This window comes from Theobroma cacao, chromosome 3, assembly GCF_000208745.1.
Source record: "Theobroma cacao cultivar B97-61/B2 chromosome 3, Criollo_cocoa_genome_V2, whole genome shotgun sequence".
In the NCBI taxonomy this organism is placed as follows: domain Eukaryota; kingdom Viridiplantae; phylum Streptophyta; class Magnoliopsida; order Malvales; family Malvaceae; genus Theobroma; species Theobroma cacao.
In genome coordinates this window covers 30,283,545-30,299,449 of record NC_030852.1, presented here as the reverse complement: position 1 = coordinate 30,299,449, position 15,905 = coordinate 30,283,545, and the positions used below count along the sequence as shown (strand labels likewise).

At 36.8% G+C, this 15,905-nt stretch overlaps 1 protein-coding gene and 2 long non-coding RNA genes across 3 annotated transcripts; all 3 read right to left on the bottom strand.

Annotated features, from left to right (window-relative positions):
• On the bottom strand, positions 418 to 2,135 carry LOC108661073. Its single transcript, XR_001926883.1, has 2 exons — positions 926 to 2,135; positions 418 to 677 (listed from the first exon to the last, which is right to left on the bottom strand). It is a non-coding gene; the product is annotated as an uncharacterized LOC108661073 (long non-coding RNA).
• On the bottom strand, positions 7,115 to 8,732 carry LOC108660449. Its single transcript, XM_018116932.1, has one exon. The coding sequence runs from the start codon at positions 8,353 to 8,355 to the stop codon at positions 7,396 to 7,398; it is 960 nt and encodes a 319-aa protein (XP_017972421.1). The 5' UTR covers positions 8,356 to 8,732; the 3' UTR covers positions 7,115 to 7,395.
• Positions 11,238 to 12,929, bottom strand: LOC18605838. The gene is made up of 2 exons (XR_001926904.1): positions 12,289 to 12,929; positions 11,238 to 11,860 (listed from the first exon to the last, which is right to left on the bottom strand). It is a non-coding gene; the product is annotated as an uncharacterized LOC18605838 (long non-coding RNA).

The following is a 15,905-nucleotide window of genomic DNA, read 5'->3' as shown; positions in this document are numbered from 1 at the left end:
CTCCAGCCCAGAATTATCTTTACATTTCAAAGAGTTTTATCCAATAGGAAATACTTTTTGCGTGTTGACATAACCATCATCCCATTAATAAGACATTGGACCGGCATGTTCATACTATGTCGAGAAATGAAATGAAATGTATATGACTGAATTAATGAGATGATTTTATGCTTTCAAATGGGACTCCTACCGACACAAACGCTTAACCAACTTCATTGCATGCGTGGAACGTCGCAACCACAATCATAGCTAATGACAGGCACCAAAACTTTGGGACGCCTCGGATCCTAAGAAAACTCTCAAAGTCTCAACCTAACCATTACTGAAAACCATTCGTTATTTAGACCAAACCAGTCCCAGGTGAAGACATTACAAACACAATGAATGTCCTGTATTTGAAACCCATAAGCCATCATCTAATAGTTAAATGTCACTTTTTCTTGATATAAATTAATGAATTTTCCCACTTGTTTACATAAAATAAAAGAAGATAACATAGTTGTACTACTTAATTGACAGATTTCCAAACGCACGACAAGTCTTCAAACAAACAATTTCCCTTTTGTATTTTTGTGCTAATATAGATGAAACCGCAGAAATATCCCAGCCTCCGAAACCTGAAAGGTTTGAAATTTCTGGGGCAAGCTATACCCACCATAATCAAAACGATCCAAAAGCTGGGCCATAAAGAAAGACAAAAGAGGTAAGACAGTGGAACCCATGCATTAACCAAACCTCAATAGTCGACACCCACACCCACACCCACCTAACTCTGGTGCGGAGTTAACCATGTTCAACTGTAGAGAAAGAAAAGCATGAACTAAGCTAGCAAATGATTAAGTCCGGGATTCAGGAACAAACATTTAAACAAGGCTTTGTTAAGGGGACGGTATGCTAATCCGTATTAAAATAGGCCACCACTCACCAAAACAAATCCAACGGCCACAAAGAAAACCCTTTGCCCCATTCCAAGTTCCCACCGTGTCTTGTACGTCTGCAACTTTACGTTGTTCTCAGTTTTTACACCCTCCATAACGTAACGATTCCATGCTTTTTGATGCGTTCACATTAGCAAGAAAGTTGGAAAGCAAAAACAACAAAAGCAAAGTAAACCAAATTAGTGAAATTTATGTGGGAAGAATCTTGTCATTCATCTTTCTTTTTTGTCGCCATCATCTACAAAGCAAGATCTCTGCAATGCCAGAATGGAAAAGAAAAAGCAAAAACTAGAGAAACTTAAAAACAAATTTACATGACTTTTCAGAATCGGTCAAATTCACACCCTAAAACACCAGACGTGGTGGTGGTTGTGATGGTCGTGGTGGTGGTTGTGATGGTAGTGGTGATGGTGATGATGCTGGTGCTGTTCTTTATCGATCATGCCTTGAACATTGCGGAACTCCTCCACGTGGCAAGGGATGGTGATGGGGCCCTTCTGATCGAATCCGTACTCTTCCTCGGCTTCCTTCAAAAGCTGCATGAAGAGCGGGTGGTTGATATAGATCACTGGGATCACAAACCTTTGTTGCTCCTCCCCTTGACCTACCAGGATTGCCAGACACCCCTTTGGAATATCTTTCAGGTCCTTCTTTTCATGGTGATGAAAGCTGTGAAGGTGCGGCATATGAAGGTGGAAATTCACGTGGTGTTTGTCTCCACTTCTCATAATTTTTCTTCAGCAAACTACCCCCAAATTAAGCAAGAAGAAACAAGGAAAAGAAAAAACCTTATAGTTCTTGTTAAAAACAGGAGAGCTTTGGTTTCTCGAAATTAAGGTTATAAGAAAACAAGAGAGAAAGGCCAGGGATCAGAAGCAGAAATGGCGAGCTTGAAAAGGGTTAAAGAGGAGTCTGTTAAAGACCTTGGAACGTTGCTCATGATAAATGAGAATCAACTGTAAAACAACATATGAACAAGAAAGAAAAGTGAGAAATTGTGGAGAACTAGGTTCCGGTATTTATACAAAAATAAATGGAGGGGTCATAAGGAATGGAGAAGCAAAGTGGGTTCCAGTGTTTTGCTTAGCTTATACACAAAGGCTTTTGGTCTTTGGGGAAGATCTAGATAAGCCTTGAGGAAAGGGAGCGCCTGAACTGGTCGTCTCTCTCTCTCGTTCTTCACTGCCTTCTTATTATTGCCGTCTAAGATACTGCTAGCGTTTATAATTTTTATTTTGATTTTTTACAGCTACAAGAAATTTGACACGTCAATGGCTTGGCTATTTCCAGGAAACTGTTTTTGCTATTCCTAAATATTGGCTATTGATGAGGCAAGAGTTACGCAACATTCTGGAATTTGGAAGTCAACCACCCCCATTTCATCATCCTTAATGATTTAATACCATAAAAGCAACGTGATTATGCTATCTACATCAATTCCATTCTTTTTTTTTTCCCAATTAAATAACACCTGCAAGTATCGAATCAATCATTGCACACCAAAACAGCCAAAGTAAAGTAATAAAAATTTGTTTTTGATTCTAGTAATTTATTTTGTTGTTAATTATGATGTCATTTTTATGGGTAAATATATCTTTTTCTTATTGATTAGGATGAAACCAAGGTAGTTTTTAAAATTATCCAACCGAAAATCATTTCGTCAAATTTGAAATGCGGGTTTTATCGGATTAACATTGATTGTCCATAGAATTATCTTAAGCTGCTCGTAGAAAAAATTCTGCCTTATTTCAAAACTGACTCCCGAAGGGGCCAAGTCTGCTGAGCGGAGACGACACGTGGGCAACGAGTGGCAAACAGTTCGCCACATCGGCAAGCCACCGGGTCCACCGGGCCTGGTAAATCTGGCCGACAGGAGCGGGCATCTCCCACAGGTCAGCGTTTCGTCGCAACCAATCAGGAATGGTCACCTCAGCGTAAGGGAGATTTTATTTATTCTGCTTAGAACAGAAACGATCTAAGTGGGCATCGTACAAATCTAGTACCCAAAAGCCAAAAGCGGTCGATGAGATGAGACAGAGGAAATAGGCGTGAATTGTCAAATTTGCCCATCGAAGCATTCCTGAAATTACCAACCCCACATGGGACCATTGATGCGAAAGGCCCCCGCCCGACTCGTGCCAGATTTTACTGCTAATTCGTTGCTAAGAATCGTTATTTTTGTTCAAAACGACCACATAATTTTTCATGCACGTGATAGATCATTCTGTTCAACGAAAGGAAAACGTTTTCATCAAAACGGTAAGATTAGCAAGATAAATAAGGAAGTTTTGATGAGTAATGAAAAGATAATTATGTTTAATTAGTAATTTATGGAGGTTGGGTGACCCACTAAAAGGGAAAAGTCAAATGGAATATGGTTGTTGCCAAGCATCCATTTGAAAGTTGAAATAGTATTCGGTGGCCGCTTTTTTATCTCTTCTTTCCAAGTTTCCAGATAAGTACGTGCCCTTTGAGAATTTCTTAGTGCCAAAACCGATTAAATCTCGACAACAAAAGCTGGTCACTGATGATCAAACAAATATGATATTTTTTTCACTTTTTTCACGGTCACGATTGTGGTGGGCTCAATTCTAAGTTTTATGTGTGCGTTTTAATTTAAAGAGTAGGAAAAATTTATGCAACGTTATCTTCTTCTTTCTTTGATTCTCATAAAAAGCCAAAGGATACTTTAGTTGGTTTTGCTTCTATTTGGAAGTTCTTTTTTTTTTTTTTCTTCTTCTTCTTCTTCTTCTTTTTGTTGTTGTACGTTGCCATCTGTTTAGCATTTTACATGCAGCACTTGAAACAATCCAAATTAATTGCATGAGTCACGTTCTTCATATTAAGATGAAAGTGACTTATAATTTCAAAAAAAAAAAGATGAAAGTGATTTATGACCCTGATCCAAATTTATTATTAAGACATAAATGGACCACTTTTTTTATTGATTTATTTTGGGATTGGACTGAACTCTGAAGGAAACGTGGTGCTTATCCTAAATGAATCTAGATCTTCCCCTTTAGTGTAATTGATGACCTTTTCCCATATCTGAATGCATGTTAATTAGAGTTATTCCACCGGTCTACATGTTCATATAGCCAATACTTGAAGTCCATCCAATCCTAGCGTAAAAACATACAAGGGGGAATAGAGGTTTATCCAATTTTAAGTCAGTGCCTAACAAAGGAAAGGAAATTGGGTGAGCGAAAGATGCGAACTGCACAATTAAAGGAAGCAAGGAAGGTATGAATAGATGGAAAAGTATTCCAAAAAGTGAGGGGCGGGGGGCTGCGGGGCTCTCGACTTTTTGACAAAGAAAGAGTGAAGTGAGGCGTAATGAGGGGCTGTTCTCACTCCTTGTTTTTTTTTTATTATTTTTTGGCTCTAACGGGAAATGCTGAATCGGTGTTTTTTGTCAAATGCTAGATAGGATGTCCCTCCACGTGATCTTCAACCTTAGATTGATCAGCTTGCCCTACTAGGGTATCTAATCTAAATGACTTGATTTGCTTTTGATTTTTTCTTGTTATCTTCCTCTAAAACATTCCAAAGTTTAAGAGCGGTTTTGTATTTTTTTTTTTTGCATTCTTAACATGATTTAATAGTAATATTTTCATTTCTTCAACTAAAACACCTATATTGCTTTCATTTCGTTATATATTTTTTAATTCATGCTAATTACTAGTATATAATTTCATTTTGTTTCCATTTACATAATTTCATTAACGTTCTAGTTCTAGGAGCGCAAATGAAGTCAAAGGCCCAAAAAACTCTGGTCCTATCCACGAGCTTCTGATAGGCACAACCCTTTTCTAAGTAAGATAGTCCAGTCGGGAACCTATATATTCGGTCCAAGACCATCTGGGTCATAATCCATTATCTGCAGTTGGGACCATTTGCTTTAAGAAAATGTAGATTCTTACCCAAGTTTTAGCCCAAGTTAGCAGTTTGTAAAACATCTCGATTAAAACGTTTAGAAATACGTGTCAATCGGGTTATGTGATGTAACTCGCATAATAAACGGGTTGCTTTCGTATACTTTTTTTATATTAAATAAAATATATAATAACATTATATTTACACGACATAATTATAATCTGTCATCACAAATTACCGGACCTTTTCATTTGTTCACTCAAGTCTTCCTTTAATTAACAGCGTTTTTTTATTAAATGCAGCAGACAAGCCCACTAATTTTATTCCGTCGTAGGGAGTGTGATATAGGGCCTATCTAGATTCAAGTCCAAGCTGCAAGCTCCTGGACTATGGTTTTTTTTTTTTTTTATTTAATATTTAAAGGTGTTTATTCCGATATTGGAGGATTAACTTATCCTACAATTTCCTCTTTGCTGGGTACTTATAACGACTACAATTTAGCAGAAAGATCACTCCCTTTGTATCAGTGCAAATTAGAATCATCAAATAGCAGGCACAGGGATGGTAAAATTCATTGTGTTTTGAAACTAATCTTATCCATAATTAATGGTGATCATGGAAAATAAAAGCCAAAGATATACCTTATCTAAATCCTATTCTATGCTTGTACAAATTTTGAAGACAAAATGCTAACCTTATCTTCATAGTCTCCGGTGAATTTGGTTTGATATGTTGTACTTGTAAAAGGATAACAGACTCCATTTCCGTATGGATTTTTCTATGTGTTTTTTCACCTTTAGAAGAAACAAAGTGCATTTCAGTTAAAAAGAAAATGAAGAATTAAAAATGAAAAAAAATGTGACCTCATTTACAGGATTTTATTTTTATGTGAAAATATGTTTGAATTAATTCTCATTTTTAATCAAACCATCATAGTGATATCAAGTTGAACCCTATGAAATAATTCATATTTAATTGATAAATTAACTTATAATCTTTTTTTTTGTATAGAAACAATATCGACTACATATGTTACGGTATAGTACTTAAAGCCTGTTTGACCTGACTTTTTTCTAACTTAAAAGTTATTATGAAGCTCTTATGAAAAATAATAGTTTTTAAAATTAAGTTAAAATTGTTTGGTAAATTTTTTTTTATAAGTTATAATTTTTGTTAAAATTATCATAGAAAGTATTTTTTTTTAGAGAGTAATATTATAATTATTTTAAATAAACGAGGATATTTTTGAAATAAAAATAAAAATTTTCTTATATTTTTAAAAAAAGAGAAGAAAAAGCTCCTTCTTGGAGCTTTTTTTTAAGTTTTTTTTTTAAAAAATTTTGTTTAAAAAAAAATTACTTTTTTTTTAAAGTTTATCAAAAAATCATGTTTGACCTGATTTTTACTTTTAAGAAGTAAATAAGCTGAAAAAAAATTAGATCAAACATACACTTAAAAGATATATCTCAATAGTTAAAATTTAAAAAATTTTTAGTTTCAAATCTTAAAAGGAAAAGAATAGGATGTCTTTGCCAGGTGGCCTGAGGATGTATGTTTGCCAGAAAATCTTTGCCAGGTGGCCTGAGGATGTCTCTGTTCTTTTCATTCCAGCGCCAGCCTTTTTTATGAATAAAATAGATGAATAAACAAATAGTTGATCCAACAAGAATTTCGTTTTAGATTAAAAAAAAAAAGTAGAAGACGGGCGGGCAGGCGCCAACAAGCTAGTTTTCATTCTTCAGTCCGGCTCTCTATGCCCAATAAAACGACGACAAAAGGGACTATGAGAGACAAGTGGTTGCCGCCGCCGGTGAATCTTCTCTGTTTGCAATGCACATCCGGATATTTTCTTAATAATTAAAAGCATGCCGGTGGATCATTTCCGATCTAAATATTCTTACATATTGGCCGGCCAATGAATTGCATTGTTAACATTTGTGTCATCAGCGTTGCAATGGTCGCTACTCTTTTTTCTTTTTAATCATGTGTTGATCTGAATTTATAAGTTAAGAAAACAATAATTTTTTGGTCTCTATTTATTAAGCAAGGAAGCCTATAGACATTACGTTTGTTCACTGAATGAATTATTTTTATTTCGTTTTCGTCGTCAAAACTCAAACAGGCATTGTCCTCTGCTACTTAATTAAGTGCATTAAACTTTTTTTCCTTTCGGAAAAGGTTTTGCAAATTTTACTGTATTAATTAATCAGCTTCCAGCTTCAGAATTTATATGATCGGCTCAACATTTCAAGTACCAAAACGGAGTAAACATAGAATAAACAAAAATGATAGAGTAATACTCATTTGGACCTCTTTTTTATCATTTTTATGTGCAAAAAGTATTTTCCTCTATGTGTAGTAAAATTGGGAAAACAAAAACAAAATTCTAAACAGCACCAAAAAAGAAAGAAGTAATGTGTGGCTGTCTGCCAAATGATTCAATTACAGAGGAAAGCAATTTATCCAACATATCCTTGAAATTTGCACTCTGAATTCTTCTCAGCCTGATAATTTGATCATTTGAAATCGACCTACCAACATCTGATTCACCACTATGTCGCGCCCTTAGGCATCCCATTTCCTAAACACTATCGCCATTCTCCACAGGCCGCAGCCCTGGCGACCTTTCACCGTGACGACTCCCCTGGCAACTCTCTCCTCCTCCTGCTCCCGCGGCCAACGAGTCTGCGATCGGTTTAATCACCAAAATGCCCTCTACAACCACTGCGCACGTGAACGTGCTAAGGAATACAAGAAGAGCAACTCCGTCGAATGCGGTCTTGTCTGGTGTCCAAAACACAGATAACCCCATTAACAGGATTTGCAATGCCAATGTTATGATGACAGTGAAAGCGAGGGCAAAGATTCGAACCCTGAGGGCCTTGTTGATTACATGAGAGACGACTCTCCAGAACGATAACAAGAATGACAATGAAAAGATAGCTCCAAAAACGCCGAACAAAATGGTGCTTAACAACGGGTACGCACACAAAACCGTTGTATTTTCATGGCTGACGAACCAACTCCTATGGAAAGGCTCTGGGAAACGTATCTCCGGACCCTGGAAGAAGAGAAAGTCAACTTGTAGAATGAAAATGGGAAGACAGGAGGCCAAGACAAAGAAAACGCTGAATAAGCTTCGTGGGCTTGTTTTCTTAACGGAGACATCAAGCAAGAAAAGTAGGGTTACTAGGAAACCAGGCTCGAAGAACCCTAAAGAGAGAACAAGGTGGACTTTGCAGAGGTTGGCTTGTTGTGGCACGGTTAGTTGTGGCACGAGAGGATAAACGTATCGTCTGCGAAACAAGGGTAAGCGAAGCAGTTCGGTCAAGGCCCAGAACGTGATGAAGAAGACAAAAAGGAATCGGACGGTCCAGAGAGAGTTGAAATTCTGCAAATGATGGGAGCTTTTGGATTTAAAACGGAGGTGAAATATGAAGTAGATAGAGAAAAGAGAGAGGAGGAGGAGGGCAGCGATGAAGGAGATGGTGGCAAAGTCGATGGAGGAGTCAAGGAATGGTAAAGTAGGAATAAAGAACATGGCACACACGTTGGCTATAAAAGATGATGATGATGGCAAGGGCGGAAACTATTAGCAAATATCTGAACAGTACTGTGGTGGTGGCCGCGGTGACGGTGGCGATGATAGCAGCAACAAAAGTTGGAAGAAAGGTAAATCCAAGGCATAATTGTGCGGTCGGAAGGGGTATTGGGGAGAGAAGAATTGGTTTGATTCTCTCCCCTATACCCAACCGGAGGGAAACAGGCTGGTGCACAGCAAGAAAAGATTTTTGGTGGGTTTCTTTGGAGAGAGAAAAACAGAGAACAGAGAAAATGAGAAGTTTTCTGGTGATATGTGAGGGCTGCTTTAATTTCGGGTGTCTTGCGGTTGTGGCAATTTTTAGGGCATGAACATTATGGGCTTATTGAAGCTACAGAATTTGGGATTTTTTTTTTAATAGCAAGCTGTCTGCGGTTTGGACAAGTTTATAGGAATTTTCATGGATATGTACGTTGGCTTTCCATATATTTTAACGATTGAACCCGTCTTCCAAAACAGACAGATTTTTGGTACGTTATATAGGATCCTGAGGCAGCTGATCTTAGCTGTACTGCAAGGCTATGCTTCAGGCTGGACGCATTTAATTCTAAGGTTTCATGTGTAGGAATATCAGAAGCTTTTTAGGGTGAGATTGTTTGATTTCCAATTCCATGCTGTAGAAAATTTCAAAAGAAATTTGTTTCTCTTTTAACTAGTAAAACTTTGTTATAAAAGTAAAAAATATGCATGACTACAAATTAGAAGGCTAATGGCCAAAATACCGCCCATCAGATTCTTAAAAATTATGGATCACACTTCCAAACTATCAAGTCAAATATCTCAAGTCCCTTTGTTGGCCCAGTCGGTTCATGGATGACGGGTTGGAGGCTTAAAGCTAGCCTTGGAGGGTTCGACTTGATTATCTGAGCCTTGAAGTTTTGACCAATATGATATTTAATTATGTTAGGGTATGTATTAATATTTTTTTAAAAGCATGCAGTGCATTGGTTTTCTCGTTCATAACCCAATCAATAAGCAACAGGCTCTGTCAGCTAAGCCGCTTTTGTCCTCTAAATTCATTGATTAATATCTCTCTTAAAGGTTTAATCTATATATCAAACAAACTGTCAATTGTTGCAAGATTGTTTTATTTTTAATTCGAAGAACATTTAGAAGATAATTACTCCTAATTCTTATGCTTTGGGCATGAAGACCAATTCTTTAACCCCTAGGCAATGTTGCCTTGAAGACTTTTGGGCCTGGCACCATTCACACGGCCGCCTTCCCAGGTATCTTTGAGAAGTTTAATTAATTACATTAATATAATTTAAATACCTGAGCATGCTTCTGAAAATTTTAATTATGATCATTGATTTAGTCTTTGTATCTCTGAAATGATTCAAAGCCAGATGAGGGGCTAAAAGCAGAGATCGATACGAGGATGATAATATATAGAAGCCTAATAGGGTAACCATAACCACGCATCAAATTACAAAAGAATTTAGATCACCATTTGTAAAGTAATTTAATTAATTTGGTGCTTCACAGAATGATAAGGGTGGAGGCCTTTTTTTTCTTTCAAGCATGCAGCGATATACACCTACTAAACAAGGAGACACTCATTTTGATTCACATCCAACTTCGCAAGAGAATCATTACAGTGAATAATTTTTCTAATATGATTTCAAAAGAAAACACAATTAATGACTTCTTATAATGCATAAATTTATTATGAAAATCTCTATTGCTCCCACAAAGTATTTTATAAGGATTTAAAGCCCAAAGACAGCAACCGAAGAATCCACAAAATATAGTAATAAATTGTAGTGGAAAAACGCATCAAGACTTTGAGTTGACCAACGTGACCGAGCAATAATAAAAACCTGCATTTGCAGAGATCACTTTCTGTTGCACTTTAAAACTAAAAGACGTTCCTTCTTTCCACTTTGTCTCCTTGCCTTGCATATATACACCTGCCGCCCACTACATCCGATGAATATACTAGAGAGTAAACTTGTACTAGTACATGATTTTCGTTCTTCAATTACTCAGTGGTCCAGAGGCACAGCAGTTGCTTGGAGAAAGGAGAATGCGTGTTTCAAGAATCTCCACTCTCATGCCTAATTCGTACCCTTCCTATTTTCTTTCATTAGTTTTTTTTTTTCTTTTTGGTGCATTGTGAACATTACATAGAGGTTAATTAGAATTGATCCTTGCCATTGATTATGATTCATGAAGGGCGAAGAGATCTAGTCATTACTCTACCTATCCCACAACTCAATGTTTTTAATAGAATTGAAGGTGGGGGAAGATAACTGCAGCGCAGGGCCGCCCACCACCCCTTTCTGATAGTTCTAATTCTTCACAAATGTTATCATATGTACATGTCCTAAAATGGGTAAATTCCTCTTTATAATTTTCTTTAAATTCAGGCATCAAATTATCAAATGAAGTAAATGGTAGACCGATTCAAAGTAATCCTTAAATTAGCTGCCAGCACGTAGTCAAACTTCATGCACGTGCTATCTTTTGCTTTTGAGAATCGATTTTACATGGAAAAAGATATGTCTGTGTAGATGGGCATTGAGATTTCTTTTCAAGGGGTTTAGTCAATTACAGGGAAATGACAGTCATCTGAATGAGATTGTGGATCTCGGGAAAATCAGTAAGCAGTCGCTGACGTTTATATGTGGAATGCAGATTTGAGTTTTGTGAAAATACAGTGGTAGCTAGATTTATAATAATCAATCTTCCTCAACCCCAAAAAGAAATCGTCCTTCATCATCAGCTTCCTCATATCTCTGGTAAAAATCATACTAGTGCATGGCAGACTTCAATAATGCCAATTAAAGGGTCTCAAAAGTCACGAAGAGAGCTGGAAATCTAAACTTCATTGGTAACTGATGTTTACTTCAACTATTAAATTTCTCAACGCGATAAAACAGACAAAGTCATGCCACTGTGATCAAAGTTTCTTCCACCTCATTAGCCAACATCTTTTAACTAAGTAGGTTATACAAAATCTCTATTTAACATATGGGTAAAGCCGGGTAAGACTAACCTTTTGGATTGATCCAAGGAATAATGTATAGATGAGATAGATTTCCATCCACAAGAAAAACTAGAAGGCCATGAAAAGGAGTTTCAAAAGATAGGAACAGAAAGATACCTCCTTTTAACATAAAGAAAGCAAGCACAGCTGAATGGAATCAATTCTGGAGAATATATCTCCACTTGATGAAGCTTCAAATCTTAAGTTGGGCTCTTTGTCTTCCACTAAGGCCTCCAAAAGAAATAAAAATGCAATTTAATGTACTTGTTTCCAAGACAAACATGAATTATTAGTGCCAAGAGGGCGAGATGATAGAGCCTCCTGCAAATCCAACAACTACCACCAGCAACAAGATGTAGCAAAATCCTTAATTTATATGTAGGATAGGAATTAGGAAACTAGTCAGCTTACTATTATTCTTCCTTTTGATTTCCCCGAGAGACCTGTAACTAACTGAACAAGTGACAAGAAATTAAACCCTAATTAAAAGCCTGTTGATATTATTAAATAAAAGAGAATAAAGGGTTTGAGACTTTTGAGTTCAACTCGATAAGGCAGGAATTGCAGAAAAGACGTAGTATTTCATCATATGAGGAAAAGAAAAAGAGCTGGAGAGACTGACAGAAACACACACAGTCATAATAACTGGATTTGAAAGAAAACATACTATAATTGTATAAAGAGATCAATGATGAAAAATTAACCACTATCTGATTCAGGCAGAACAAACCCATAGTCAAAACTTTTCATCATTACACCAATCTGCTTGTAATTAAACGACCTTAATTTATATATATTGAAACAAACCCCATGAACACATATGGTAAATATATATATATATCTGCTGTAACGGCTAAAAGAATAAAGAAATGATTACTCACCTGTTAAACTAATCATGCTACTGGTGATCGATGAAATCCAAGAATAAAACCACTGTACTTTCATGTAAAAATATTAAAAGTGGAAGCAGTAATTAAGGGGAATGAAGCCTGGTCCAAGAGCACAAATTAAACAGGGAATAAGACTATCTTTCGATTGATCTTGAAAGCTAATCAGTTTTTAGGCTCGAAACAGATCAAAATAGATGGAGAGTTGGGTGCTCTTGAACCAGACAACATTCCCCTCAACAAGAAAAGCTTCCCACCTGGAAACTATCTTCCTTGATCTTCCTTCTTCACTTTTCCGTTATTCTTTCCTTCAATACAACAATTCTTTTGCGGGTTTCGTGTGATATATTGTTGATGACGATGAACATAATCATTTGATTTTACGAGAGAAAGTAAAAGCGGTGAAAGAGAGAGATTGAGGAAGAACATGGGGGTCCCGAGGTCGTGGTCATTTCTGGAACCCAGCTGTTGGGTTGGGTTCAGCCCTGTTCTTTTTCTCTAACTTTTGGAACTCTAAATAATAAGCAAATCCTGTAAAAAACTGCCCAATGGATTTTGGTCATCATGATCTTCTTATTGAGTATGCAAAAGTGACACTGTGATTTTTCTGATAGGAGTATCATGTAATACAGTGTCAGTGGGCTCATGTTTCTACCTCGCACCAAATTGTAAGCAGTGTCCCTCTCAATAATTTAATAACCAAAAATAAAAAATAAAATAAAAGTAATGCTAGTATAGTTTAATCCAATCACGAGTTGTCACCTAGGACGAGTTCTAAATATTTCTGAAATCTTTGCAGTGTAACAAGGTGTAATGTAATTTTGCCGACATTAAAGACAAAAAATTGTTATTAATTTATAATTTTTCCAATATCTTTTCGGTGGTGGATTTTGTGTAATTATATCTATAAGCTTTATAATACTGTTTTTAACGCTTTTTTTTTTTTAACAGTTGAAATCAAATTTCAGTCACAAGCATTGATCAATTCATCAATGAAAAACACGTCAACAACTTGTAACCAAAACAAAAAAAGAAATAGAAAAACATGCAACAGCTCTCTTTATTGATTCTGCAATTAATTAAACAATTTATACTTGTAGCAGTGTGCTATTGAAGAACAATAGGAAGAGAGAGAGATGCACATCAAAGTATGAGAGCTATTGTTTTGGGTAGATAGCCTAAAAGAACCACTACTTTGACTGAGATCGTATAAAGCACAACATGTAAGATGTGTCAGGTTTTTCCCGATTCAAGTCAAAACCTAGATCGACAGTTCTTTGGGAAAACTTCCAAGCAATAAACATAGGGGAGTTTTGACCATTATTAAGAATTCAGATGAGTTCTCCATTTTCTTTTTATGTGGATGGGGACTGCGGCGATGAGTGCCTAGGAGGACGAGATCAGATATTTTCAGTCACATTTTGGTCATACAACAGAATATTAAATCTCTTTTATCTTCTCTCATGCATTTGAATCAATCAAAGGGGAAGCTAAAGTCTGAAAAAGTCATGCCACCTCCTTCACCAAAAAAGACAAAAAAGAAAAAAAAAGTTAAATAGATGTGGCTGTTGAAGCCCATTATGGTCTACTTCCTAAACTTTCAATGGGCTTAGCTTGGTGGGTAGGTAGGCTCACAAGATTTCTTATTCTCTAAGTTTCTGGATTAATGGCCTAGGTCATGCCCAACATTTGAATTTAAATTCCGGCATATATCACAAATTAGATACTGCTATGAATTAAATGTTACATATGGTTCAAGTATATACTATCTGTTCAAAGAAAAGCAGTAGTATTTGTGAACAGTTGTTTAATTCTTAGCAAATGACGAACTTTTTTAATTAATAAAACACATAATTAGCTAGTTTTTAACTCATATACAGGTTATCAACCGTATTAATTGTTGAGGACCAATGAGTTAAACCAGCGACCCAAAAGTTTTTGTGATGAACGAAACAAAGATGGATGTCTGCCATTCTTAAAACCCCAAACCCCAATTATTCAGACCGACTCACAGCTCACAAACTTCGAGTGTAAGCCGAACAAATGATGAGAGAGAGAGAAACTCGGAAAAAGAGTACCACCAAACTCGGTTTGAAATTCAGTGCACGTAACTTTAGTTTTGTCCTCATTGTCGGCAGCCACTGGGCATTTTGCACCAATCGTCCAACAGCGCGTGTCTTGTTTGGGCGCCATTGAACAGCCCTGGCCAAAGGTAGACCTGAATGGTTTGACATTTGCTAACAATTTTGGACGCCCACGCTTTGCCTAAAGGGCAACACAACAGTGGAATTGTGGCCGTTCAATGATAAATCAAGGCGTCGTTTTCAGGAGCACTCGGTTTTATGGCGTCCCTTTGCACGCAGCCTTTAATGATAACGCACAGCCTAGCCTCCTGGACTTGGGACAGCTATCATGCCTTAGAGTACCACAAGACAAAACATATGAATCGACCTTCTAATTGCGGTAAAGGTTGTAATTATTGATGGGTTTTGGCAATTGAAAGAAGTACTTTCCTTTTTGCTCAAGGATTTTCAAGGCTAGGGGCCTTAGCTCGAATCAAAGACGGGCTCCGGAGAGCAGGACGGATGGAGACAAGACAGTGTGAACATTTCCATACCTGACGCATTCGAGCCCACCACTCTAACCACAAATCTACTATCAAGCGGGCCATGAAAGAATCAAGACATTCATTAATTAACAAATTGAAAGTTGTTTCTAATATGTGTGAACTCATTTGTTCTGGTTTAGGCAACGAAAGTACAAGCATAATTATTGTTTTCAAAATCATTTAATAATGATAGAAAATTGCCCTCTGCAAGATCATGGGCAAATGTGATCATAAAAACCCATAGAGGATTCAGTCACCAGACCCATTTGTTCAATTATATAAACTACCGTGTGTTGGAACTACTATTTCCTACCTGTTATATATTGAGTTGCATCAAATAAGTTCAGGCAAATGCCAAGACAAGCCCGATAAGTATACAAGGTTGGGTTGGGGAATGGGAAGAAGAAAGAGGAGAGAAAGAAGGGGGTTGAAGGGAGGGCTCATCAAAAACGCATCTGAAGTTCCCGGAGGAGAGGTCGACGTATGTACTTGCTTAAAGATGACACTTGAACAACCATGGACCATTCACATTTAACCTCCGTTTAGCCATATAAAACAAGTAAAATGGGGACACAGTTGACGGGTGTTGGACTATGTGTTAAATTCATTGGGCTTACCATTGAAAGCGACACATAGCAATATCCCTCGCTAGAAACCAAATTGATTTCTGAAGAATGAGATAACTTTGTTTAGATTAGCTTTGTCCAGAGCCAACTGGTATTATTGGCTGTAAATATTAAAGCCTTGCTTTCATCTGTGATTTAACATGACAACAATCAAACATCTCTTTTGTCCATATTAGGCGAACCTATTTGATCCTCATCTTGTACTCGATGACGTGTGATGGCGCAGCTTAACCTATAAACAAACAATTTTCCTTTTTTTTTTCCTGCTAAGCAACCTAGACATAAAGTGAGGTGGCAAAATCATTACTTTATACTATTGCTTCAGGGAGATGGTATTAACCTTGGAAATTCTCATGGGACAGGTTCTGAATTTCTCC